The sequence below is a fragment of the Anomaloglossus baeobatrachus genome, chromosome 1, assembly GCF_048569485.1.
Source record: "Anomaloglossus baeobatrachus isolate aAnoBae1 chromosome 1, aAnoBae1.hap1, whole genome shotgun sequence".
In the NCBI taxonomy this organism is placed as follows: domain Eukaryota; kingdom Metazoa; phylum Chordata; class Amphibia; order Anura; family Aromobatidae; genus Anomaloglossus; species Anomaloglossus baeobatrachus.
In genome coordinates this window covers 918,855,714-918,882,297 of record NC_134353.1, presented here as the reverse complement: position 1 = coordinate 918,882,297, position 26,584 = coordinate 918,855,714, and the positions used below count along the sequence as shown (strand labels likewise).

General features: G+C 50.5%; 1 protein-coding gene across 1 annotated transcript in view; it reads left to right on the top strand.

Annotated features, from left to right (window-relative positions):
- The first annotated feature begins 822 nt into the window (after positions 1–822).
- The window catches only part of NOL6 (nucleolar protein 6), a 175,110-nt gene continuing 149,348 nt past the window's right edge, over positions 823–26,584 (top strand). Inside the window, exons 1-8 of the mRNA XM_075328588.1 lie at positions 823–843; positions 4,126–4,356; positions 5,747–5,863; positions 5,938–6,117; positions 6,532–6,700; positions 13,467–13,601; positions 13,745–13,914; positions 14,012–14,132. Coding sequence (XP_075184703.1) covers positions 823–843; positions 4,126–4,356; positions 5,747–5,863; positions 5,938–6,117; positions 6,532–6,700; positions 13,467–13,601; positions 13,745–13,914; positions 14,012–14,132 — 1,144 coding nt within the window. The remainder of the gene's footprint in view (positions 844–4,125; positions 4,357–5,746; positions 5,864–5,937; positions 6,118–6,531; positions 6,701–13,466; positions 13,602–13,744; positions 13,915–14,011; positions 14,133–26,584) is intronic.

The following is a 26,584-nucleotide window of genomic DNA, read 5'->3' as shown; positions in this document are numbered from 1 at the left end:
CACGTACATATAGTGTCACGCACACACACACGTACATATAGTGTCACGCACACACACACGTACATATAGTGTCACGCACACACACACGTACATATAGTGTCACGCACACACACACGTACATATAGTGTCACGCACACACACACGTACATATAGTGTCACGCACACACACACGTACATATAGTGTCACGCACACACACACGTACATATAGTGTCACGCACACACGTACATATAGTCACGTACATATAGTGTCACACACACACGTACATATAGTGTCACACACACACACACGTACATATAGTGTCACGCACACACACACGTACATATAGTGTCACGCACACACACACGTACATATAGTGTCACGCACACACTTACATATAGTGTCACGCACACACTTACATATAGTGTCACGCACACACGTACATATAGTCACGTACATATAGTGTCACACACACACGTACATATAGTGTCACGTACATGACACTATACATAAAACATTAGCATAAAAAACACTTTTATTATACTCACATAAGGGGCGGTCTGGTTCGATGGGTGTCGCTGCTCTCCGGTCTGGCACCTCCTCTCTGACGCGATCACCGTCCTCCTCCTTCTGAGGCCCGTGTGCATGATGCGGCCTACATCATCCACACTAGCCAGCATTGCCGTTTTGCGCAGGCACATTTTGATCTGCCCATCTCAGGGCAGATCAAAGTATTGTAGTGTGCATGCGCAGGCGGTCTTTAACCTTTCCTCGCACCTGCGCATTACAGTACTTTGATCTGCCCTCAGCATGGTAGAGAGAGGTGCGTCTGCTCAGGAGCACAATGGCGGCCTGTGTGGATGACGTAGGACATGTCATCCACACTGGGCTGGGTAGAAGGAGGACGACGATCCTCGCAGAGAGGAGGCGCCACACTGGAGACCAGCAGCGCCCATCAGATCCGACCGGCCCCTAGGTGAGTATTATAAAAGTGTGTTTTACATTCTAAAGAGTGGCCTGGGCTCTTATATACAGTGTTCTAGAATGCTGTATATAAGGGCTCACTGGTGGTGGCTGCTTTTAGTCTCCAAATCTGGTGACAGGTTCCATTTAAACAATCAGTGGGAGCCCTGAGAAATTGCGCACTTTGACTTCCCCCTAACGCCGGCCCTGACTGTTACTAGGGCTTATTTTTGAAGTAGGGCTTATATTTCAAGCATAATCCAAAAATCCTGCAAAATCATCCGAGGGTTTATTTTCGAGAAAACACTATTTTTTGAGGGGATGTGTGCTACCAAAAAACTACAATTCTGGAGTGTCGTGTTTTTCTTTTTGCTGTTTAATTTACGGCTTCAGCAATTTTATACTTTGAAGGATCGAAATTTTTTGCTACTTGACGATACCAAATATGTAAACCTTTTCTGTTTTGTATATTTTTAATGGCGTAAGAGGAGGGTGATTATTTTTTTTATATATTTTTTCAATTTTTTTTTTTTTTTTTTTAATTTTTACTATATTATTTAGTCCTTTTATGGGGCCTGAGCCTGTGATCATTGGATGGCTTATACTTTATACTGCAGTCTACAGGGAAATTATGGTTGTTCTCTGTAGTCCGGCTTGTGGCTGAGCTTTATTAGAGGACCTATCTGGCAGTGATGGGCGCCTTCAGCTGTTCCCCATGGTCACGTTGCGGGGAGCCAGTGGGAGCTGGTGATGTTGTTTAGATGCCACTGTCAGGGATTGGTGTAAGTAACGTCCCTTTAGTAAAAACCATAAAAATTAGCATATTGTGCACTAAATAAATAGCAGCCAATGCATGTGAGTCGACCATCGGGGTTTTCGATAGGGGGGTACTCTGGCGCCGGGACTACGGATACTTTACTATCAATGGGGTTATCACAGGTGGTTGGTCCCGGCTTCGTGCCCTGGACGCTCACTCTGCGGCTGTGGAATGGGGTTCAGGGATGATTTTGGGGATATACGTGACGCCACCTGTGGTGTCTGGTAAGCGGGATATACCAGCGCTGCCCGCGGCCGGCCTCTGAGGCGATGGTGACGGCAGCTTAAGATCTCTCAGCTCCCCACAGGTGGAGATTTCTTACCTCAGGGTGGCGGGTCGCTGACCAGGAGGGAAGCGACCGAGCGGTGATGGCTGCCTTCTTCTCTGAAGGGTCCTGTAGAACGGCGGAGAGACGACACACCGAGTCCACATCAACTTAAACAAGTCTTTTTTTACTAGCATCTGGTTTATTTTGCACAGTTCACAGCAGCAACAGTTCGGTCACAAGTTTCGGAGGAGATTTGATGACAGAGTCTCTCTCTGAGGTAACCTTTCCTCGGTCCCTGCTCTGAGGGCTCTGTGACTCCCTCTTTAACCCACTCGTTAGTCTCGTCACTGGTTTTCCCAGGGGTCTGATGCTGCACGATTTCTTTATCTATCCCGCAACAGCGTCGTGAACTCGGCTTGGGGTTAGTAGTCAGACTCTTCATGGGTACCCGGACTCCTCTTATCTAGGATCCCAGGTTAACGGTCAATGGTTTGGGGATAAACCTGACAAACCTCCTCGGTCTCGTTATACCGGTGTCGACCTGAACTCTTCAGCCGGTTCTCGCCAGACCTAAAGCGTCCCCTTTCCGTCTGGGTTACCCCTTTTCCAGTGTCTTTCCTTTCTTTTGGGGTACCCTCTCTCAGGACGTCGGGCCTATGTTATTTCTAGCCCTTCTTTCAGTTATCAATTTACTCTCATCTCTGCTTGTCACTCCTTGCTGACTGACTGTTAACTCCCTAACTATCACCCAGTCGTCCTGGCAACCACGTCGCGTCTCACGCTCAGCTAGGCTCCACCCCCCATGGACCTACTATATAAACAGTCCCAGGAATATGAAGGTAGGGGCTGCTGAGTCAATGTTACTCAATCTAATATAAGGCTATGTGCCCACGCTGCGGAAAATGCGCGGATTTTGCCGCGGATTTCTCGCGGAAAAGCCGCGGATTTTCCAGAAATCTGCAGCACAGCTACTCCCCAACCCATTTCTATGGCATTTGGGAAATGCTGTGCCCACGCTGCGGATTTTTCCGCAGCGGAAATCGTGCGGATTTTCGTGTGGAAAAATCTGCAGCATGTCAATTATTGTTGCGGATTTTCGTGCGGATTTTGCCTATTCAATTGAATAAAAAAAAAAATCACGAAATCCGCGTAAAATCCGCACCTATGAAAAGGTGCGGATTCCGGGGGAAAGCTGCGGATTTTGATGTAGAAAAGTCCGCAGATACAGAGTCCCATGGGCACATAGCCTAAGGAAAACCTGCGGATTTTTCTGAATTTTCCCGAAAAATCCGCAGGTTTTAGCATGTACAGACACTCCCAATGTTACCCTATGGGACATGGGGAGTGTCTGTGTCCACGATGCGGAATGTGCGGCTGCGGGATCTCCTGCGGATGTCCCGCAGCCGCACCTAACTGCATGTCAATTATTCCTGCGGAATTACCTGCGGAAATCCCGGCCCTCCACTATGGAGATAGAGGCCGGGATGTCCGCAGGTAATTCGCATGCAAGTCCGCAGGTTTACCGCTGCTATATCGCTGGCATCCAACAGCTTAAAAATAGCTGCGGATCGCTGGCATGCAGCTGCGGGAAACCTGCGGCCGTACCTGCGGAGACATCCGCAGCTACGATCTCCCGTGGGCACATGGCCTAAGACTCTGCATTTCTTCTCTCTTTCACCTGTGACCAAAGAGCAATGCACCTTGATGTTAAGGTGCTGCATTCCCCTGTAGTGCCTAACCACAGGGGCGCCACACATGTAAGTGGTTACAGGACGGGGCCCCTCTTTTATGAGACAAATGACCTGTTTTCGGTCTGCAGCTCCTATGCAGAGCTATGTGCCTCTGTGGTGATGGCTCATCATAGAGTACCATTGCATATCAGTGGATCCCAGCTTTACTGGACTGTTCTTAAAATATCCTGGTCCCCATACCTCTGTGTAATGAATCAGATTGTGGTCTGGCACAGTTGGGAGAAGACTTGAGGGGCGTCATAGTCTTTTATTTTGGGGTGGCAGAGGAATTGTCCTCTCAATATGGTGGAGGGGTGCGGGAAGAACGGAACATGTAGATTTTTGTGTTTATCCTCTTATCGATTGCAGGGTGACCACCATGTTAAGGACGGAGTCTCCTCAGAAGCTGTCAAGCCGTCCACTGACCCTCCGGCTGCTAAGAAAAAAGCTAAAAAAGGGGTAAAAAGACCTTTGAAGTCTAAATCTCCAAACCCTGCAAAGAAAAAGAAGTCTGATGAGAGCAAACCCCTGAGCACTGAGGAGCTGATCCAACTGAAGGAGACGGAGCAGCTGTACCACACCAACCTACTGCGCATGCAGGTACCTCCGTCCGCCCGGGCACTACCAGCGCTGTTACCTGGAAGGGATGCCATAATTAAAGGGGCTCTCTACAGTTATTAGGGTATATACATATATGTTTTAGAGGAGCATGGCAGATCTCTCAGATACATGATCATCGGGGGAGGGGGGTCAGCCCTTCGCTGCCTCCAGTATCCTGATCCATGATAGTGCTATGTTCCCCAAATTTTTCTTTCATATGAAAGCTCAGACTTGTTAAGAGTGTCCTACTTTTGGGAGATAAATCTATATAAAATATGATTTTTTTGTAAGCCTTAAATATATAAATGTGTGAATTTAAAGGGGTTTTCCACTACTTTTTCACTCCTTTGCCATATATCATAGCTCTCCAAAACAATACCTTTTGTAATATACTTGTATTGGATGTATAGCTTCTATACTATACGCATCTCAGCTAGTGCTGGATTGTTACGCAGATTCTTCTTCCTGCTCAGTTTTGTCCGATACTTCCTTTTCACAGAAATCAGACAAAATTAAAGGAGATGGTCACTGGGCTCCTGATGGTGGGTGTAGACCATAAGGAATGAATGACATCTGCTTTAAACATGTCCTGAAGACACAATTAGTCTGCCTCACATAAGCTGAGCTGACAGTTTCATTCAGCAGTAACAGCAGGGGCTGACACCTTTGCTAATGAAGTTCTGCAATCTGCATTTCAAAAGAAAAGGGTTTAGATAATCCAATCAGTGACATAGACAGCTAAAAAGTGCTGAAGTTTGTATACCAAACACAGTGCCAGGGCCATACTGGCTATGTAGCTATTGCCAGATGGGTTGATACCAACCCTGGACTGCTCTGTCACTTGGTATCTCCCAATATCTTCAGCAGTGCAGAGTGGAAAATTGAGGGGGCAAACGAAGTGCTGACTCACAGGCTACTGCAGTGCATGGTGGAACGTGTAGTAGTAGCATACAGTAAGCCTGGGGAGAGGAAGGGGTCAATTTAAACACTAGAGCTGCAGACATCATGTGATGCTATCTGCATGATAAAAGGTTTATATTACTATAATAGGGGTATGGATAGATTTAGTGGCACGATGGATGAATAAAAAAATGAAATGAGCTAGGGGAGTGAATAACTTCTTTAAGATTCTTTTTTATGAGGGATTCAGACACCAACAAGTATTACAAGCATGTGGGACCCCCGCTGATATGTAGAATAAGGGGCTATAACATTAGTGGGGTGTGTAATTATTAGCAAGTAGATAGGTGATAATGGCTGGATTGTTGGGGCTCCAGCTGCAGACATTGCAAGGACAGGAGTCTCTGGATGGACGTGATCATACATGAGCGCTGCTGATCCATTAAGGGGCTGTGATTTTTTTTTTTTTTTTTTTTTGCTGCATCTCCAGATTGATGAGCTACTCAAAGAAGTAAAACTGAAGGACAAGAGGAGGAAAAGCATCGATGATTTCGTACTGAAGATCAGTGACCTCATCGAGAAAATCCCTAAGACCTCGCAGACAGACGTAAGCGTAGAGTCACTCCGCCGTTGTTCTCCCGTATCGTTTCATGTGTCCTACATTTGTGTTCTCCTCCGCAGATAGTGGACCAGTCCTGGCTCCCCAAATCGGTGAAGGTTCCCTTCCTGCAGATTCCTTACCAAGTTAAGGGCTCGTTTCACTTCCTGCCCCCGTCCTCCATAAAGGTGGTGGGGAGTTACCTGCTGGAAATGTGCATCAAGCCCGAGATCAACGTGGATGTCGCAGTCACCATGCCACAGGTGAGGAGGTCGTGGTGGAGCTATTGCTTGGGTAGTTGTCTGACAGGTCATAAAAGCATCATACCGCCATACGCAAGAGGTTTTCTCACCAAGACAACGCCTGTAAATGGGTCCAGCAATCAGTACAGAGTCCTCTAACGTCCGATGATTAGTTTTTAAGACCTGGGGGAAGGCATGTATGTAGGGGAACTTTACTATTTCACATGCCATCCATGGTCTACTAGTCCGAAACAGAGCTGCTCTGTGATGTGGGGTTGTGTTGGTTCTGGGTGGGCATTTGGACATAGTTTGTAAGTCACCCGGAGAAAGGCTGAATGTGGCCGGCATGAATCTAGATTATCGAAGTGCATTACATGAGAGGGTGTCCGACGTTCTATAATTTTGGAAGATTTTATTAATATTCATGTTGTGCAGGAAATCCTGGAAACAAAAGATCACCTGAACCAGCGTTACCTGCGGAAGAGGGCCCTGTACCTGGCATACATCGCCGCCCGGCTGGAACACAAAAAAATCTTTAGCAGCGTTAAGTTTGCCTATATGAACAGTAATCACTTGAAGCCGGTGCTGCTCCTGAGGCCGAAGGGTGAGTGTTAAACCTGACTATTTGAGAGGGCCTCACCGCTACCCAACACGGTTTCACTGTATATATGTATACGAGTTGTGTCATTCCCATCTTCCAAACTAATGGCACATTACTAGGATTTGCTATTATTTCTTTGTCGCTCCATTGGGAGACCCAGACAATTGGGTGTATAGCTATTGCCTCCGGAGGCCACACAAAGTATTACACTCAAAAGTGTAAGGCCCCTCCCCTTCTGGCTATACACCCCCAGTGGGATCACTGGCTCATCAGTTTTCATGCTTTGTGCAAGGAGGTCAGACATCCACACATAGCTCCACTATTTAGTCAGCAGTAGCTGCTGACTATGTCGGATGGAAGAAAAGAGGGCCCATACAGGGCCCCCAGCATGCTCCCTTCTCACCCCACTTTATGTCGGAGGTGTTTGTTAAGGTTGAGGTACCCATTGCGGGTACGGAGGCTGGAGCCCACATGCTGATTCCTTCCCCATCCCTGTTACAGGGCTCTGGGCGAAGTGGGATTTTAACGGTCTCCAGGCACTGAGACCGTGCTCCATCTGCAGCCCCTGGAGAAGACGCTGGATATGGAGCGGAGTACATCAGGGACATGGCCCTGCTTCCTCAAGGTACTCTGTGTCCCCGTGCATTTCGCACGCACACCGCAGCATTGCTGGGTGTGTTAGTGCGCCGGGGACATCAGCGCTGCTGCGCTTGTGCCATTGTCTCACTTCAGCTTAGCTGAGTGAGCAGACTTATGTAGAACGGTCGCGCCGGCCGCTGGGACTGCGACGCGGCTGGGACTTGTGGTGCGCCGGGGACTTCCGCGCTGGCCGCGCTTTTACGGCGGCCGCGCTTATAAATCGAGTCCCCGGCTTTTGCGGCCTAGTTCGTTCGTTAACGCCCACAGGCCTGCCAGTCAGGGTAGGGGCGTGACGCTGCACATCACGGCAGCCCGGAGAGCTGGAGTATGTTTTGCATACTCCACCCCTCTCACTGTGTGCACTGTGAAACCGGATTCCCGCACTTTCTCAAGCACGCCCACGGCTTCCTTCTCTAACACAGGACGCCGGCAGCCATTATTGTCAGTTCTTTCTATAGCGATAAAACAGACAAGTGTGGGAAGACCCTGACAGGGATTCTGAGGTTCACACAATCGCTGTGAGCAGGCGTTAATCAGCACTTGTGGTGCTAACCCCACTAGTGCCGAAGTGCATTGAGATATATGCTTCTACGCTATGCATTGCACTGTTTTGGTCGTACTTTTGTATATATCCTCCTTATTGTGCGGAGGAGATTACAGCATACTGTCTGTGGAAAACAGAGGTGCAGAAGCACATGTTTTCCATGCAGCCGGTACAGCAGGTACGGCTATATGGCCGGCAGGTTACATACACCCCCATTGTATGCAACTCAGCCGGAGTCTCTGCTAATGATCCAGAGGCTGGGGATGAAGTCGGCAGTGTTTACTGACAGATTTTCTGAGACTATGGCTGTGATACTAGAAGCCTTGCAGTCCAGACAAGTCTCTCACACCATGAGCACTGTTGAATCATTGATCCATGGTCCCCCTCAGTGTGAACAATTACAGCTCCGGGGGGGTCACGTGCATCCCAGAGTCACGGCTCTGACACGGACGACAGTCCCAGACAGCCTAAGCGGGCTCGCTGAGCGGCCCTCAGTTTCATCGCACTGGTCAGGGTCCCGCAGGTGGACTCTCTGGGTGCTGAAGCGGAGATAGCTGCTCAGGAGTCTTATCCTGAGACCGCTCTCAATCTCGGTACACCTGATGGGGACGCCATAGTGTATTATCTTATAGCGTCCATCAATAGAATGTTGGTCATTTCTCCCTCAGCTCCTCCTGTGAAGGAGCCAGCTGTACGGCAGGAGAAATTCTATTTCAGGTATCCCAAGCGTAAATTAGGTATTTTTCTGGACCACTCTGCCTTCAGAGAGATAGTCCAAAAACACCACGCTTATCCAGATAAGCGCTTCTCCAAGCGGCTTAAGATACACGTTATCCCTGCCCCTGACGTGGTCAAGGGCTGGACCCAGTGTCCCAAGGGACATCCTCCACTCTCCAGGCTTGTGGCTAGATCCATAATTGCAGTGGAAGATGGGGTTCCACTTACAGATGCCGCTGACAGACAGATGGATCTCTGGTCGAAATCCACCTATGAGGCTGTAGGCGCGCCGTTGGCTCCAACATTCGCAGCCATAGAGGCACTCCAAGCCATTTCAGCTTGTCTTACACAGATGGACACAGTCACACGTACATCTGTACCGCAGGTGGCATCCTTAACCTCTCAAATGTTTGCATTTGCGTCTTACGCGATTACGCCTGTCCTACACTCTACGAGCCGTACGACAGAGGCGTCCGCTCACTCCGTGTTTTTACGCAGACCCTGGTCGTTAAGTGAATGGAAGGCAGATTTTGCTTCCAAAAAAGTGCTTAACCAGTTTGTTTTTTTCTGCGGAACGACTGTTTGGTGGGCGTTTGGATGAAATCATTAAACACTCCAAGGGTAAAGATTCATCCTTACCTCAGCCCAGACAAACAAACCCCAACAGAGCAGGGGTCCCCTCGTCCAAAAGGACTCAAAAAGATCAGAGGAGCTCAGATTCGTGGCGGGCTCAGTCACGCCCAAAACAGACAGTCTGAAAACCCGCTTCCAAGGCGGCTTCCTCAGGACTTGCAGCCTCCTCTCTTCGCATCCGCGCTCGGTAGCAGGCTCTCCCGCCTTGGCGATATTTAACTGCCATAGGTCAATGGCCGTTGGGGGAGAGACATTCTGTCTCACGGGTACAGGATAGAGTTTAGTTCGTCCTCCAACTCGATTCTTCAGAACTTCTCCACCTCCCGGCCGAGCCGTTGCGCTTCTGCAAACGATGGGCACTTTATAGGCAGAAGGAGTGGTGACTACGTTTCTCTTCAGGACCAAGGTCACGGTTTTTGCCCCAATTTATTTCGGGAGCCAAAAAAGGACGGGTCGTTCCGTCCCGTTCTGGATCTAAAACGGCTCAACAAGCTCGTGAGCACCAGGCTGTTCTGGATGGAATACTCCGCTCCGTCATCGCCTCAATGTCCCAAGGAGGTTTCCTAGCATCAATAGACAGGATGCTTATCTCCACGTGCCGATTGATCCAGAGCACCAGCGTTTCTGCGCTTCGTTATAGGAAACGAACACCTTCTGTTCGTAACTCTTCCTTCCTGCTGGCGACAGCCCCACGGGTCTTCGCCAAGTTCATGGCAGCAGTAGTGACAGTTCTGCACTCTCAAGGTCACTCTGTGATCCCGTATTTGGACGATTTCCTGGTCAAGGCACCCTCTTAGGGAACACTGCCCGTATGTTGCGCTAGAGACTCTCCAGAGTTTTGGGTGGATCATCAACTTTCAATGTCAGATCCGACCCTGACCCAATCGCTACCATATCTAGGCATGGAGTTTCATACTCTCTCAGCGATAGTGAAGCTTACGCTAAATCAACAGCGTTCACTACAGACAAGGCTACAATCTCTCCTTTAAGGACCAGTCGCACACATTGAGACGCCTCATGTACTTCCCAAGGTCCTTCCTACTCCCATCCTGGGTGGTAGTTACGACAGACGTGAGTCTATCAGGGTGGGGAGCAGTTTTTCTCCACCACAGGGCTCAAGGTCCAAGGACTCAGAAATAATCCAACCTTCAGATCAATGTTCTGGAAAACAGAGCAGTGTATCTTGCTCGACTAGCCTTCCAGCAGTGGCTGGAAAGCAAGCAAATCCGAATTCAATCGGACAACTCCACAGCGGTGGCATACATTTACCACCAAGGAAGAACACGCAGCCGGCAAGCCTTCCAGGAAATCCGGCAGATTCTGACGTGGGTGGAAGGCACGGCATTCACCGTATCCTCAGTTCACATCCCAGGGGAAGACTGGGAAGCAGACTTCCTCAGTCGCCAGGGTATGGACGCAGGCGTATGGTCTCCTCAAGATCTGTCGCCGCTGACAGATGCCGGACGTCGACCTAATGGCGTCACGGCACAACAACATCGTCCCGGCTTCATGGCACGGTCTCACAATCTTCGATCTCTGGCGGCGAACGCCTTAGTTCAGCATTGGTCGCAGTTCTAGCTACCTTATGGGTCACGCCGCTGGCATTGTTGCCCAGAGTGCTGCGCAAGTTCAGGCCCGACTGCCGCCGCGCCATCCTCGTCGCTCCATTGGCCGAGGATGACGTGGTACTCGAATCGGTGGTACCTCACGGTGGGCCAACCGGAGGCACTACCAGATCAGACTTGCTGTCTAAAGGGCCATTTTTCCATTTTTCCGGTTGAATTCTGCGACCCTCAACCTGACGGTGTGGCATTGAGTCCTGGAGCCTTGCGTCTTCAGGATTATCTCAGGACGTGGTTGCCACCATGGGACAGACTAGGATACCAACGTCCGCCAAGATTGACCACAGGATGTGGAAGATATTCTTATCTGGGTACTCGGCTCAAGGGGTTTCTCCCAAGCCGGTTCCATCGTCTATGTTTCCTTCCTTCCTGCAATCTAGGTTGGAAAATGGGTTGTCGCTCAGCTCCCTCTCGGGACAAGTCTCAGCGCTATCTGTATTTTTCAGAAACGCCTAGCACGACTTCCGCAGGTACGCACGTTCCTGCAGGGAGTTTGTCTTCTCAGCACTCCGTACAAGCGGCCGTTAGAGCCCTGGGATCTGAACAAGGTTCTAATTGCTCTTAAGAAGCCGCCTTTCGAGCCTAGGAAAGATTTTCCCTTTCCCACCTTTCACGGGAAGTGGCCTCTCTAGTACGGTCACGGCTCTTAGGAGAAGTTTTCGAGCTAGTAACGCTCTCATACACATCTTACTTCCTGGTCCTTTACCAGGACAAGGTAGTTCTGCGCCCGATTCCGGGATTTCTCCATAAGGTGGTATCCCACTCTCATCTCAATCAAGATATCACCTCACCTTCTTTGTGTCCTCATCCAGTCCACCAACTTCAGAAAGATTTGCAGCTGTTGGATCTGGTGAGAGCACTCAGGTTCTACACGGATGCACTCTTTGTCCTTGTCGCTGGTCGGCGTAAAGAGTCGCAAGCTTCCAGATCCACCCTGGCTCGGAGGATCGAGGAACCAATTCTTGAAACCTACAGTTCTACTGGGCTTCCGGTTCCTTCAGGGCTGAAGGCCCATTCTACCAGAGCCGTGGGTGCGTCCTGGGCATTACGGCACCAGGCTACGGCTCAGCAGGTGTGTCAGGCACCCACCTGGTCGAGTCTACTTACTTTTACCAGGCATTATCAGATGCATACCTACGCTTCGGCAGACGCCAGCCTAGGTAGATAAGTCATTCAGGCGGCGGTTGGCCACCTGTAGGAGAGGGCCGTTTGACGGCCCTATCATGAGGTATTCTTTTACCCACCCAGGGATTGCTTTTGGACATCCCAATTGTCTGGGTCTCCCAATGGAGCGACAAAGAAGAAGGGAATTTTGTTTACTTACCGTAAATTCCTTTTCTTCTAGCTCCTATTGGGAGACCCAGCACCCGCCCTGTTTTCTCGGGGGTTTTTTCGTTTTTTTCGGGTACACATGTTAATGTGGAATGGTTTCAGTTCTCCGATGTTCCTCGGATTGAATTGGTCCTTAAACCTGTTATTGGCTTTCCTCCTTCTTGCTTTGGCACTAAAACTGATGAGCCAGTGATCCCACTGGGGGTGTATAGCCAGAAGGGGAGGGGCCTTACACTTTTGAGTGTAATACTTTGTGTGGCCTCCGGAGGCAATAGCTATACACCCAATTGTCTGGGTCTCCCAATTGGAGCTAGAAGAAAAGGAATTTACGGTAAGTAAACAAAATTCCCTTCTTTGTGACTGGTGGTGGTCGCACCCCAGGTAGCCCCACTCATCCTGATAGCAATGAGGCCTAAGTGTGGATTTGGCTCTGCAGCATTTCCACTGTTCTGAATGTGGTTGTGTTGTGACCAGCAAGTTACAGTAATACTCAAAAAGTCTCAAAAAACCATAACGTCTGGTGATGTAGCACCACCTTTGGCTGTGTGGCGCTCTGCTGCTATCAAGGTTGGGAATTTAGAGAAAACCGCAAATGGGGTTTTTCAGGGTCCCAGAGACAGATATCAAATCAATCTGCGCAGGTATAAATGAATCAGGCAATGAAACGTGTTCACTGCTTGAGCAGAAGCTAGCTTCTGACTCATGTATTAAAGAATCTTGTGATTATACAATACAAATTCAACTTCGACCTTGGAGCAAGAACAAGGAGTCAACATCTCACATCCTACATTCCACATGGTGTGAACCAACTGATTATGAATTCTCTCAGTATGTTATGAATACCTCTTTGTTCATTGTTCCTTTTGGCGACCTTATCTTTAACATTTTGGAGAACACACATCTTAGAATCATATTATGAAGCTTCTATGCGATTGTCATATAGACACACAGATAATTATGCAACAACATCTATACTTTGATTATTTGCATACACAAATCATCTTATTACATCTGGACAAACGGCCTATAGCCCAGGCCTACCCTCACACTGCTACTCCATTCTCAGGATCACTTTATAAGATTGAAATAAGCCCTTAAGAGGCAAAACAAGAATGATTTCCTTCCCTGACAGCAAGCAGAGATCTTGTGCTCACAAATGAAAGTAGATTTTTTTTTTCTGTCTTTAAAGTATTTACTGTAGTCAGGTCCCTCCTTTTTTTTTTTTTTTTTTTTTTTTTTCTTTTTCCGTATTTTTAATATATTTTATTTTTTTTTTCGACAGGTGAGGATGAAAAGATGGTGACTGTCCGCGTTCACGTTTCTCTGACTACTGGGATGTTTAAGTGGAGCCGATTCTCCCCCGGCATGAACAATGTGCGGACCGCCTGGTATCTGGGGGATAAAAATGTCCCTGATGGTAAGAAGGAAATATTGATCCTTGGAGGGGATGACACTTTGCCCTGCAGTGATAGAGAGGGGGGGGGGATGTATACTTTTGAGATTAGTGTAGTCTGCACATACATGGCCACTGGTCTTATTTTGTGTTCCTCCTTTTTACAGCTGACGGATCCAGTTTACCTCCCACCCCGCACTATAACAATGCCGTCCTGTGTGACCTGGCAATGGAGCAGCATTTTCACCACCTGTCGAGCTGCGTGTCAGACTTTCCTGGCATGAAAGATGGAATCTCTATTCTGAAAGTCTGGTTACGCCAGCGGCAGCTTGACAAGGTGATGGACTGAAGGGAGACGGGTGACAGGCTGCGATCTCTAGGGTTATATCCCCAGATTATTTATTGCAGGAATAAATAATTAATTTCTTTTTCAGGGTTACGGCAGCTTTAATGGCTTTGTGGTGTCCATGCTTGTGGCCTATCTGCTCTCCAGGAAAAAAATCAACAAAGTCATGAACGGACATCAGGTTCTGAGGAACACTCTGCAGTTCTTGGGTATGGCCGACTCTATGGGGGTGATCTTCAGACAATGTCATTATATGTTGTTCTTAAAAGGCACCTGCTGCCCGGCCCTTTGTATTAGGGAATCGATACAAGCAAATATGTTTGCAGGATCCCAGTACAGAGGTCGGGTCAGTATTCCATGGCTGCTGGAGGGGAACCCTGAGAACGTCCTTTTACCTAACGACATCCGCAGCTCCTCTTTTTAATTAGCCGGTCTGCCAAGACATTATGTGTGCATCATGCTGAAGTGGTGACTTTGCACCAGGCTGGTTAATCAAAAGAGGAGATGGGCTTGCCAACAGAGGAGGAGGTTTATAGGGCTCCCATCCAGCAACCATGGATTACTATGGATTACTGACCCGTCCGCTGGACCAGGGTGCTGCAAATCAATTCACTCATCTCTAGTACAGCATCTCTGCAAGGCACTGAAACCTAAACTGGAAGGGTCATAAGTATTCACCTCGGCTCCTCTCTGATTTGAAGAGGTCCATGCTGTCTGTCGTGCGTCCATGCTGTCTGTCGTGCGTCCATGCTGTCTGTCGTGCGTCCACGCTGTCTGTCGTGCGCCCACGCTGTCTGTCGTGCGCCCACGCTGTCTGTCGTGCGCCCACGCTGTCTGTCGTGCGCCCACGCTGTCTGTCGCGCGCCCACGCTGTCTGTCGCGCGCCCACGCTGTCTGTCGCGCGCCCACGCTGTCTGTCGCGCGCCCACGCTGTCTGTCGCGCGCCCACGCTGTCTGTCGCGCGCCCACGCTGTCTGTCGCGCGCCCACGCTGTCTGTCGCGCGCCCACGCTGTCTGTCGCGCGCCCACGCTGTCTGTCGCGCGCCCACGCTGTCTGTCGCGCGCCCACGCTGTCTGTCGCGCGCCCACGCTGTCTGTCGCGCGCCCACGCTGTCTGTCGCGCGCCCACGCTGTCTGTCGCGCGCCCACGCTGTCTGTCGCGCGCCCACGCTGTCTGTCGCGCGCCCACGCTGTCTGTCGCGCGCCCACGCTGTCTGTCGCGCGCCCACGCTGTCTGTCGCGCGCCCACGCTGACGTGCGTGCATACTGACTGCTGTGCTCCTTAGAAATCGTATACTTGTTCCCACTAACACTCATACTTGCACTCCCTCATAGTCGCATACATTTAGTATCGGGGTACGTCCTCATAGGATCTAAGTTAACGCACAAAAAAATAGTATTTCAGTTTCTCTTTAGAAATCTTGTCAATATCCGGGACAGAATCTGCATATTTTCAGTGGATTTTATGCTATACATCGTGCAGGCTGAGATCCGTTATGACCATCCCGAGTATAACTTGACCTGCTGCAAATTTCAGGGTAAAGGATTTGCCACAACGATGCTATTTGAAAAACCACATAAAAATCCACATTGGACTCCCTGCACACTATGATTTTGAAGCTGAAAGCGGAGCAGAAACGCTCCAAATCTGCAAAAACTTGGCAGTTTCTGCTCTGAAAACCCTACAGTAATACTGTGTATACATGGCCTTGTAGTGGATTTTCCACGGAATTTAACAAATCCGTTGCAAAAGGGTGAAATCTGGAGGTGGAACTAGATGGACCTAGGTCTTTTTTCAAACTATGTGACCATGTAATGAAAGAATTGGCAAACTTCGGATTTCCATATCTGCTCCATGGGTCAAATTAGAAACTGAATATTCTGCAATGTCCAGAAAAATCTCATTTACTTATCCTCTCATGAATTATGTGATGGATTTTCTGGACGCAAATCTTTCATCATTCACCCCCTACAGCTCCCCGTGGATCCTATACTATTTTTTTAATTTCTTTGTAGCTCCATTGGGAGACCCAGACAATTGGGTGTATAGCTTCTGCCTCCGGAGGCCACACAAAGTATTACACTTTAAAAAGTGTAACCCCTCCCCTCTGCCTATACACCCTCCCGTGCATCACGGGCTCCTCAGTTTTGTGCTTTGTGTTGAAGGAGGCACACATTCACTCAAGCTCCACATTTTAGTCAGCAGCAGCTGCTGATTATATCGGATGGAAGAAAAGAGGGCCCCAGGGCCCCCGGCATGCTCCCTTCTCACCCCACTAAGTCGGCGGTGCTGTTAAGGTTGAGGTACCCATTGCGGGTACAGAGGCTGGAGCCACATGCCGTTTTCCTTCCCCATCCCTTAGAGGCTCTGGGAGAAGTGGGATCCTAACCGGTCATCCAGGCACTGGGACCGGGCTCCCTCCGCAGCCCCTGTGGGAATCTGCTGGACAGGAGACTTAATATCATCAGGGACAGGCCCTGCATCCAAAAGGTACTCTGTGTCCCCTTGGGGACGGTGTATGGAGCGCTCGTGTCACTGACACTGCATCGGCTGCTGTATTTTTAGGACGGCCGGGACTACCGCGCCGACCGTGCCTGTTTGTCGGCCGCGGTATTAAATTTAGTCCCCGGCTTCTGCGGCCTAGTACCATAACTCCCGCCCCCGGGCCTGCCAGTCAGGGGTAAGGGCGGGACGGTCTACCTGACGTCGACAGTGAGGGCTGGAGCATACTTTGGTGTCCTCCTCCCCCCTCACTGATCACTGTGGGGCACCAGATTCCCGCACTTTATTAGTCGCCGCCCACGGCTCCCTCCTCCCCTGAGAGCTCCGGCAGCCATTTTTACAATCATTCTGCCGGTGGAGGATTTCAGGAAGAGCTCTGCAGCTCTGGGAGGCCCAAGGCAGGGAATCTGGTGGACACACAACCGCTTTGGGCGGTCGGTAAGCCACACCGGTCACCGGTGCTGGTCCCCCCAGGGTGCCGAAGTGTATATATTTATATAATATCTGTATACATTTTCTTTGTTCGGCCGCATTGTTTTTTGCTTTGACTATATACCCTCAGTGATCACGCTCAGAGGAGACAACAGCATGTCGTCCGCAAAGAGCAAGGGTGCCAAGACACAGGGTTATTTTGCAACCTGTACCTCCTGTGCGGCTATGCTACCTGCAGGTTCCACCTACCCTCACTGTGAGCAATGCTCGGCCCCTGTTGCACTCGCTCAGCCGGAGCCTCGGGCACTGGTGGGGCCCTCGGCTCAGGTAGAACTCCCGGCCTCCACTGTCCAGGTGGCAGGGACAGAGTTTGCAGCTTTGGCTGAGAAACTCTCTGAGTCGCTGTCACAATCCATGGCTCAGTCTATGGACAGATGGTCTGCTAAGATACTAGAAGCTTTGCAGTCCAGATCGGTCCTTACACAGGCCCCGGGCACTGCGGGTTCATCGCCCCCAGGCCCTTCTCGGTCTGCGCAGCAGCGTGCTCCTGGGGTGACACCTGAGTCTCACGGGGAGGACTCCGACACGGACCGCAGTCCTAGACCGGCTAAGCGGGCTCGCTGGGAACCTTCCCCGACTTCATCACGCTGTTCGGGGTCTCAGCTTGAGGACTCTCTGGAGGATGAAGCGGAGGTCGCAGCTCAGGGCTCTGACCCTGACGTTGCTCTCAATCTAGATACACCGGAAGGGGACGCCATAGTAAATGATCTTATAGCGTCCATCAACCAGGTGCTAGATCTTTCTCCCCCACCTCCACCTATAGAGGAGTCTGCTTCGCAGCAGGAGAAACACCAGTTTAGGTTTCCTAAACGTACACGGAGTGCTTTTCTTTGTCGCTCTATTGGGAGACCCAGACAATTGGGTGTATAGCTACTGCCTCCGGAGGCCACACAAAGTATTACACTTAAAAGTGTAAGGCCCCTCCCCTTCTGCCTATACACCCCCCGTGGGATCACGGGCTCCTCAGTTTTCATGCTTTGTGCGAAGGAGGTCAGACATCCACGCATAGCTCCACTGTTTTAGTCAGCAGCAGCTGCTGACTAGGTCGGATGGAAGAAAAGTGGGCCCATATAGGGCCCCCAGCATGCTCCCTTCTCACCCCACTCTTGTCGGCGGTGTTTAAGGTTGAGGTATCCATTGCGGGTACGGAGGCTGGAGCCCACATGCTGCTTTCCTTCCCCATCCCCCTCAGGGCTCTGGGTGAAGTGGGATCTTACCGGTCTCCAGGCACTGAGACCGGGCTCCATCCACAGACCCGGAGAACCTGCTGGATATGGAGCTGAGTATCGTCAGGGACAGGGCCCTGCTACATTAAGGTACTCTGTGTCCCCGTACAAATCGCGCACACACACACCAGCATGCTGGGTGTGTTAGTGCGCCGGGGACAACAGCGCGGAGCGCTTGTGCTATTACTCACTGCAGCTTAGCTGAGTGAGTTTATGTATTAGGAACTGCCGCGCCGGCCGCTGCTGGCTGTTTTTACACTGTGGCGCGGCTGGGACTTGTGGTGCGCCGGGGACTTCCGCGCTCGCCGTGCTTATACGACGGCCGCGCGTATAAATCGAGTCCCCGGCTTTTGCGGCCTAGTTTCGTTTCGTTCCCGCCCCCAGGCCTGCCAGTCAGGGGAAGGGCGGGACGCTGTTCAGAACGTAAGCGCCGAGGGCTGGAGTCTGCTTAGCATACTCCAGCCCCCTCACTGGGCACAGTGAGACGCCAGTTTCCCGCACTTTGTCTGGGGCATGCCCACGGCCCGCCCCTCTCCACAGGACGCCGGCAGCCATTCCTGTGTGCAGTCTGAGCTGGAGAAGGGAGACAAGCTCTTGGAGACCCAGACACAGGATTCGGGCGACCACACACCCGCTTTTGAGCGGGCGGTAAGCAGCACCTGAGGTGCTGACCCCACTAGTGCCGAAGTGTTCATTTGTACTTTATGCTTGTATGTTATACATTGCACTGTACGGTCGCTATTCTTGGCTATATACCCTCCTAGATGGCTAGACAACAGCATGTCGTCCGCAAAAAGCAAGGGTGCCAAGGCACAGGCTTTCTATGCTGCTTGTACCGCATGTGAGGCTGTTCTACCGGCAGGTTCCACTGACCCCCATAGGGTGCAATGCTCCCCTGTAGCACTTGCTCAGCCGGGGTCTCTGCTAGAGGTGGCCCAAGGAGAACCACCTGTGAACACTGTCCAGGTGACAGGGACGGAGTTTGCAGTTTTTGCTGATAGATTGTCTCTGACTATGACTAAAATCCTAGAGACTTTGCAGTCCAGACCGGTAACTCAGACCAGGGCACTGTTGATTCAATGCTCCCTGGCACCCCTCATTTGGAACAAATCCGTGCTCCGGGGGGGTCCCATGCATCCCAGGGTGAAGGCTCTGACACGGACGACAGTCCCAGACAGCCTAAGCGAGCTCGCTGGGAGCGGCCCTCGACTTCATCACACTGGTCAGGGTCCCAGCAGGAGGACTCTGTATGATGAGGCAGAGGTAGCTGATCAGGATTCTGATCCTGAGACCGCTCTCAATCTGGATACCCCTGATGGTGACGCCATAGTGAATGATCTTATAGCGTCCATCAATGGAATGTTGGATATTTCTCCCTCAGCTCCTCCAGTGGAGGAGTCAGCTTCACAGCAGGAGAAATTCCATTTCAGGTATCCCAAGCGTAAATTGAGTACTTTTCTGGACCACTCTGACTTCAGAGAAGCAGTTCACAAACACCACGCTTATCCAGATAAGCGTTTCTCCAAACGTCTTAAGGATACACGTTATCCCTTTCCCCCTGACGTGGTCAAGTGCTGGACCCAGTGTCCAAAGGTGGATCCTCCAATCTCCAGGCTTGCGACTAGATCCATAGTTGCAGTGGACGATGGGGCTTCACTTAAAGATGCCACTGACAGACAGATGGCGCTCTGGTTGAAATCCATCTATGAAGCTATCGGCGCGTCGTTTGCTCCAGCATTCGCAGCTGTATGGGCACTCCAAGCTATTTCAGCTGGTCTTGCGCAGATTGACACTGTCACACGTACATCTGTTCCGCAAGTAGCGTCCTTAACCTCTCAAATGTCTGCATTTGCGTCTTACGCTATTAATGCTGTCCTGGACTCTACGAGCTGTACGGCAGTGGCGTCCGCCAACTCCGTGGTTTTACGCAGAGCCTTGTGGTTAAGGGAATGGAAGGCAGATTCTGCTTCCAAATAAGTGCTTAACCAGTTTGCCATTTTCTGGTGACAGACTGTTTGGTGAGAGATTGGATGAAATCATTAAACAGTCCAAGGGTAAGGATTCTTCCTTACCCCAGCCCAAACCTAACAAACCCCAACACAGGAGGGGACAGTCGAGGTTTCGGTCCTTTCGAGGCTCGGGCAGGTCCCAATTCTCCTCGTCCAAAAGGACTCAAAAGGATCGGAGGAGCTCAGATTCTTGGCGGGCTCAGTCACGCCCAAAGAAGGCAGCCGGAGGAACCGCTACCAAGGCGGCTTCCTCATGACTTTCGGCCTCCTCTCTCCGCATCCTCGGTCGGTGGCAGGCTCTCCCGCTTTGGCGACATTTGGCTGCCACAGGTCAAAGACCGTTGGGTGAGAGACATTCTGTCTCACGGGTACAGGATAGAGTTCAGTTCTCGTCCTCCGACTCGATTCTTCAGAACTTCTCCACCTTCCGACCGAGCCGGTGCCCTTCTGCAGGCGGGTGCTCTCTAAAGGCAGAAGGAGTGGTGATCCCTGTTCCTCTTCAGGAGCAAGGTCACGGTTTTTACTCCAATTTGTTGTGGTGCCAAAAAAGGACGGGTCTTTCCGTCCTGTTCTGGACCTAAAACTGCTCAACAAGCATGTGAAAACCAGGCGGTTCCGGATGGAATCCCTCCGCTCCGTCATCGCCTCAATGTCTCAAGGAGATTTCGTAGCATCAATAGACATCATGGATGCTTATCTCCACGTGCCGATTGCTCCAGAGCACCAGCGTTTTTCTACGCTTCGTTATAGGAGACGAACACCTTCAGTTCGTAGCCCTGCCTTTCGGTCTGGCGACAGCCCCACGGGTCTTCACCAAGGTCATGGCAGCAGTAGTAGCAGTCCTGCACTCTCAGGGTCACTCTGTGATCCCTTACTTGGACGATCTACTTGTCAAGGCACCCTCTCAAGAGGCATGCCAACACAGCCTGAACGTTGCACTGGAGACTCTCCAGAGTTTCGGGTGGATCATCAACTTTTCAAAGTCAAATCTGACCCCGACCCAATCGCTAACATATCTTGGCATGGAGTTTCATACTCTCTCAGCGATAGTGATGCTTCCGCTGAACAAACAGCGTTCACTACAGACAGGGGTGCAATCTCTCCTTCAGGGCCAGTCGCACCCCTTGAGACGCCTCATGCACTTCCTAGGGAAGATGGTAGCAGCAATGGAGGCAGTCCCTTTCGCGCAGTTTCATCTGCGTCCACTACAATGGGACATTCTCCGCCAATGGGACGGGAAGTCGACGTCCCTACACAGGAACGTCTCCCTTTCTCAGGCGGCCAAGGATTCTCTTCAGTAGTGGCTTCTTCCCACCTCATTGTCAAAAGGAAAGCCTTTCCTACCCCCATCCTGGGCGGTGGTCACAACGGACGCGAGTCTGTCAGGGTGGGGAGCAGTTTTCTCCACCACAGGGCTCAAGGTACGTGGACTCAGCAGGAGTCCACCCTTCAGATCAATGTTCTGGAAATCAGGGCAGTGTATCTTGCCCTACAAGCCTTCCAGCAGTGGCTGGAAGGCAAGCAGTTCCGAATTTCCACCATATCCGCAGTTCACATCCCGGGCGTAGAAAACTGGGAAGCAGATTTTCTCAGTCGCCAGGGCATGGACGCAGGGGAATGGTCTCTTCACCCGGACGTGTTTCAGGAGATCTGTTGCCGCTGGGAGATGCCGGACGTCGACCTAATGGCGTCCCGGCACAACAACAAGGTCCCAACATTCATGGCACGGTCTCAAGATCACAGAGCTCTGGCGGCAGATGCCTTAGTTCAGGATTGGTCGCAGTTTCAACTCCCTTATGTGTTTCCTCCTCTGGCACTGTTGCCCAGAGTGTTACGCAAGATCAGGTCCGACTGCCGCCGCGCCATCCTCGTCGCTCCAGACGGGCCAACGAGGTCGTGGTACCCGGATCTGTGGCATCTCGCGGTAGGCCAACCGTGGGCTCTACCAGACCGACCAGACTTGCTGTCTCAAGGGCCGTTTTTCCATCTGAATTCTGCGGCCCTCAACCTGACGGTGTGGCCATTGAGTCCTGGATCCTAGCATCTGCAGGGTTATCTCAAGAGGTCATTACCACTATGAGACAGGCCAGAAAACCCACATCTGCCAAGATCTACCACAGAACGTGGAAGATATTCTTATCTTGGTGCTCTGCTCAGGGAGTTTCTCCCTGGCCTTTTGCCTTGCCTACTTTCTTTCCTTCCTGCAATCCGGTTTGGAAAAAGGTTTGTCGCTCGGCTCCCTTAAGGGACAAATCTCAGCGCTCTCTGTATTTTCTCAGAAGCGCCTAGCAACACTTCCTCAGGTACGCACGTTCCTGCAGGGGGTTTGCCGATTAGTCCCTCCTTACAAACGACTGTTAGAACCCTGTGATTTGAACAGAGTGCTGATGGTTCTTCAGAAACCACCATTCGAGCCTATGAGAGTTTTTTCCCTCTCACGCCTTTCGCAGAAAGTGGTTTTCCTTGTGGCAGTCACTTCACTTCGGAGAGTGTCTGTCCGGGCAGCATTGTCGTGCAAGGCCCCCTTCCCGGTGTCTCACCAGGTCAAGGGGTTCTGCGTCCGGTTCCGGAATTTATCTCTAAGGTGGTTTCCCCCCTTTCATCTCAATCAGGGTATCCCCGTACCCTCTGTTTGTCCTCATCCAGTTCACCAATGTGAAAAGGATTTGCACTTGATTAGATCTGGTGAGAGCACTCAGACTCTACATCTATCGTACGGCGCCCCTGCGCCGCTCGGATGCATTCTTGTCCTTGTCGCTAGCCAGCGTAAAGGGTCGCAGGCTTCCAAATCAAGCCCGGCTCGGTGGATCAAGGAACCAATTCTCGAGCTTATCGTTCTGCGGGGCTTACGGTTCCCTCAGGGCTGAAGGCCCATTCTACCAGAGCTGTGGGTGCGTCCTGGGCTTTGAGGCACCAGGCTACGGCTCAGCATGTGTGTCAGGCGGCTACCTGGTCCAGCCTCCACACTTTCACGAAACACTATCAGGTGCATGCCTATGCTTCGGCGGATGCCAGCATAGGCAGACGAGTCCTTCAGGCGGCAGTTGCCCACTTGTAGGAAGGGGCCGTTTTACGGCTCTACTACGAGGTATTATTTACCCACCCAGGGATTGCTTTTGGACATCCCAATTGTCTGGGTCTCCCAATAGAGCGACAAAGAAGAAGGGAATTTTGTTTACTTACCGTAAATTCCTTTTCTTCTAGCTCTAATTGGGAGACCCAGCACCCGCCCTGTTTTTTTGTATATACATGTTGTTCATGTTGAATGGTTTCAGTTCTCCGATATTCCTTCGGATTGAATTTGCTTTAAACCAGTTTATTGGCTTTCCTCCTTCTTGCTTTTGCACTAAAACTGAGGAGCCCGTGATCCCACGGGGGGTGTATAGGCAGAAGGGGAGGGGCCTTACACTTTTTTTTTTTTAAACTCGTTTTATTGAAGGTTAAGTAAGACATTACATTACAGGATAAGTCAGCAATTTGTACTTTACAAGTATACACATATACTGTTTGATAAGCAGAGTAATAAAGCAATAACAATTAAAACCACAACTATTACATTCAATCTGGCCTTAGCACATTAATCATAGCAGAGGAGTCAGATCATGAAACATATCCATTCTGGGGCGAAAGCCCACCTCAATAAGAGAAGCACAACCCAGATTACAGCGGTCTCGTAGTATCCCCAATACATTATATCATAAGCCACATATTTCTCCTTTCCACCCATCAGAATACCATTGGTTACTATCACGGCAGTACCGACTGTAGGCTATCAGTTAGGGAGCCGGGTGATCCTCCGGTCAAGGGCGAGTCCATCCATCTACCCCATATTTTGTCAAATTTATGTAATGATCCCCTTGTCTTATAAACATAATGTTCTGACGGAATTATAGCATTTACCAACGCAATCCATGAGGCTCTAGTTGGAGGGTGGATGCCCATCCAGTTTAGTATAATGCCCTTCCGGGCCAAAAATAATACCTTTTTGATTAGCAAGTTTTCATTTCTTCGGCGCTCTATTGGGAGACCCAGACGATTAGGGTGTATAGCACTGCAGGAGCGTACGTCCACCACCCCAAACAGACACAGAATTGGGCACAGAGCAACTCCTTTCTGAAGTATGGTGGATAGAATCGTTACAACCTCGCTCCAATAGGAGAGAATGACCCGGCAATCCCATATCATGTGCCAGAAATCAGCACCGTCTCTCCCGCACCTTGGACAACCCACCCCCACCAGATTATTCGCCTTTTTCATCTTGTTCAATCTTTGAGGAGTCATATAACTTTGGTGTATTATGTATAACTGAATCAGTCTATTATTGACTGCCGGAGAGACTAGCGCGTGGGATTTGACAATGTCGTCCCACACTACATCATCAATTTCAGGGATCCTGGCACTCCACCTCTCCCGAACAGAAAGAGGACTGGTCATGGCCTTGGCCCGAATAAGGGAGGAGTACAGTTTGGAAATGAGGCCTCCAGGGCCCTGTGATCTGATAATTCCAATGACTGGAAAGGAAGAGAATCTAATCCCACGACCAGAGAACTGAGCCCGAAAGGCGTGCCTAATCTGGAGATACTGAAACCCATGAGATTCCGGCAAATCAAATTCTGCTCGCAGCTGCGCAAAGGGACGGAGATCACCATCCCGGACCAGTGATCCCAAGGAGACTATTCCTCGATTCCTCCATTCGCCAAACCCCGGCAGCCCACAAAAGTGTGGAAGGTCCAGGTTACCCCATATTGGTGTCTCAGTTGGCATATCATGGAAACCAAAAATGGTTTTAGCCTCCCTCCAGACCCTGGCCCCCAGTTTGTGTATTGGGAGGACCCGACCCTCAGGAGCCCTCTTGTGGTCCGTCAACAATGGCCATAGGAGATCCATACCTGTGAACTCTGCCAGAAGACCCTCCGGAGAACCCCTCACCCCAGGAAGTGTCCATTGTCCCAAATATTTCAATTGTCCGGCCAGATAGTATAAGTACAGATCAGGAAGGGCCATACCTCCCATGTCCTTGGGTCTCTGTAGTTTGGCCAACTGGACCCTTGATCTGGAAGGACCCCAGACAAAGGTGACCATCAGAGATTCCAGGGACCGAAAGAAAGAGCGGGGAATCTGCACGAATACATGTTGGGTTATGTAAAGACACTTTGGTTGCACTATCATTTTAAGGAGATTAATCCTTCCCGCCACTGAGAGCGGGAGTTGGCTCCATCTATTAAATTTCTCCCCGAGGTGTGATAATAAGGGGGCAATGTTTCTTGCTATCATCTCCGAAGGGCTTCCCGTCAATATAATCCCCAGGTATTTAAAATGATCCACCACTGGAACCCTACATATGTGGGTATTCATCATTTCCTCCCTGTCCCGGGACAGGAAGAGAAGGTACGATTTTGACCAATTTATTGACAGGCCCGAGAACTCCCCGAATCGGTCGATTAACTCTACGGCTCTAGGAATGGAGGAATCCGGATCCGAAGCAAACAATAACAGGTCGTCTGCATACAGAGACAAACGTTCATCTCCCTTACGGTGTCTCACTCCCCGGTAGATTGGGTCCGTCCGAATGCGCACTGCCAACGATTCCATGGCAAGGGCGAACAGAAGGGGGGATAGAGGACATCCCTGCCTGGTTCCCCTTTCCAAATGGAAGGTTTCCGATACTCCGCCTCCCACCTGAATGTTAGCCGTTGGGGCTTTATATATAATCTCAATCCATCTAATAAAATCATTGCCGAAACCAAATGCCCGCAGCACCTCCAGCAGGTATGGCCATTCTATAGAGTCAAAGGCCTTGGCCGCATCCAAGGAGACCAAAGCCCAATCCTCCTCTAACTTGGTGCCCATCTGTAGAATCACCTGTGCCCTCCTCAGATTATCCGAAGTACTTCTACCCGGAATGAATCCAGACTGGTCCTCATGTATTATGGAGGAGATCACTTTATTGAGTCTAGTTGCTAAAATTTTGGTAAGAATTTTGTAATCAGAGTTCAACAGAGAGATCGGTCTGTATGAGCCACAATCCAATGGATCCTTATCTGGTTTCAATAGTAGCACGATGGTCGCCTCATAGAAGGAATCAGGCAACCGTCCCCTGCGGAACGAAGCCTCAGCCGTCTCCAAGAGAGCCGGAACCAGCTCCACCCTATACTTGTCGAATATCTCAATCGGGAGTCTGTCCGGGCCAGACGCCTTACCCCTATTGAGGGCTCCCACCGCCTCCACCATCTCTTCCATGCTGATGGGCTCATCCAAGGCCGACCTCTGGGCCAAAGTCAATCTGGAAAGCTCCAGATCCCGCAAGTATTCAGTGATCTCCTCCCCTGACACAGCCAGCCTGGACTCATATAGGTTCCTATAGAAGTCCAGAAACACCTTCAAGATGCCAGTGACGGAGGTGATTGATTCTCCACCGGAGTCTCTGATCT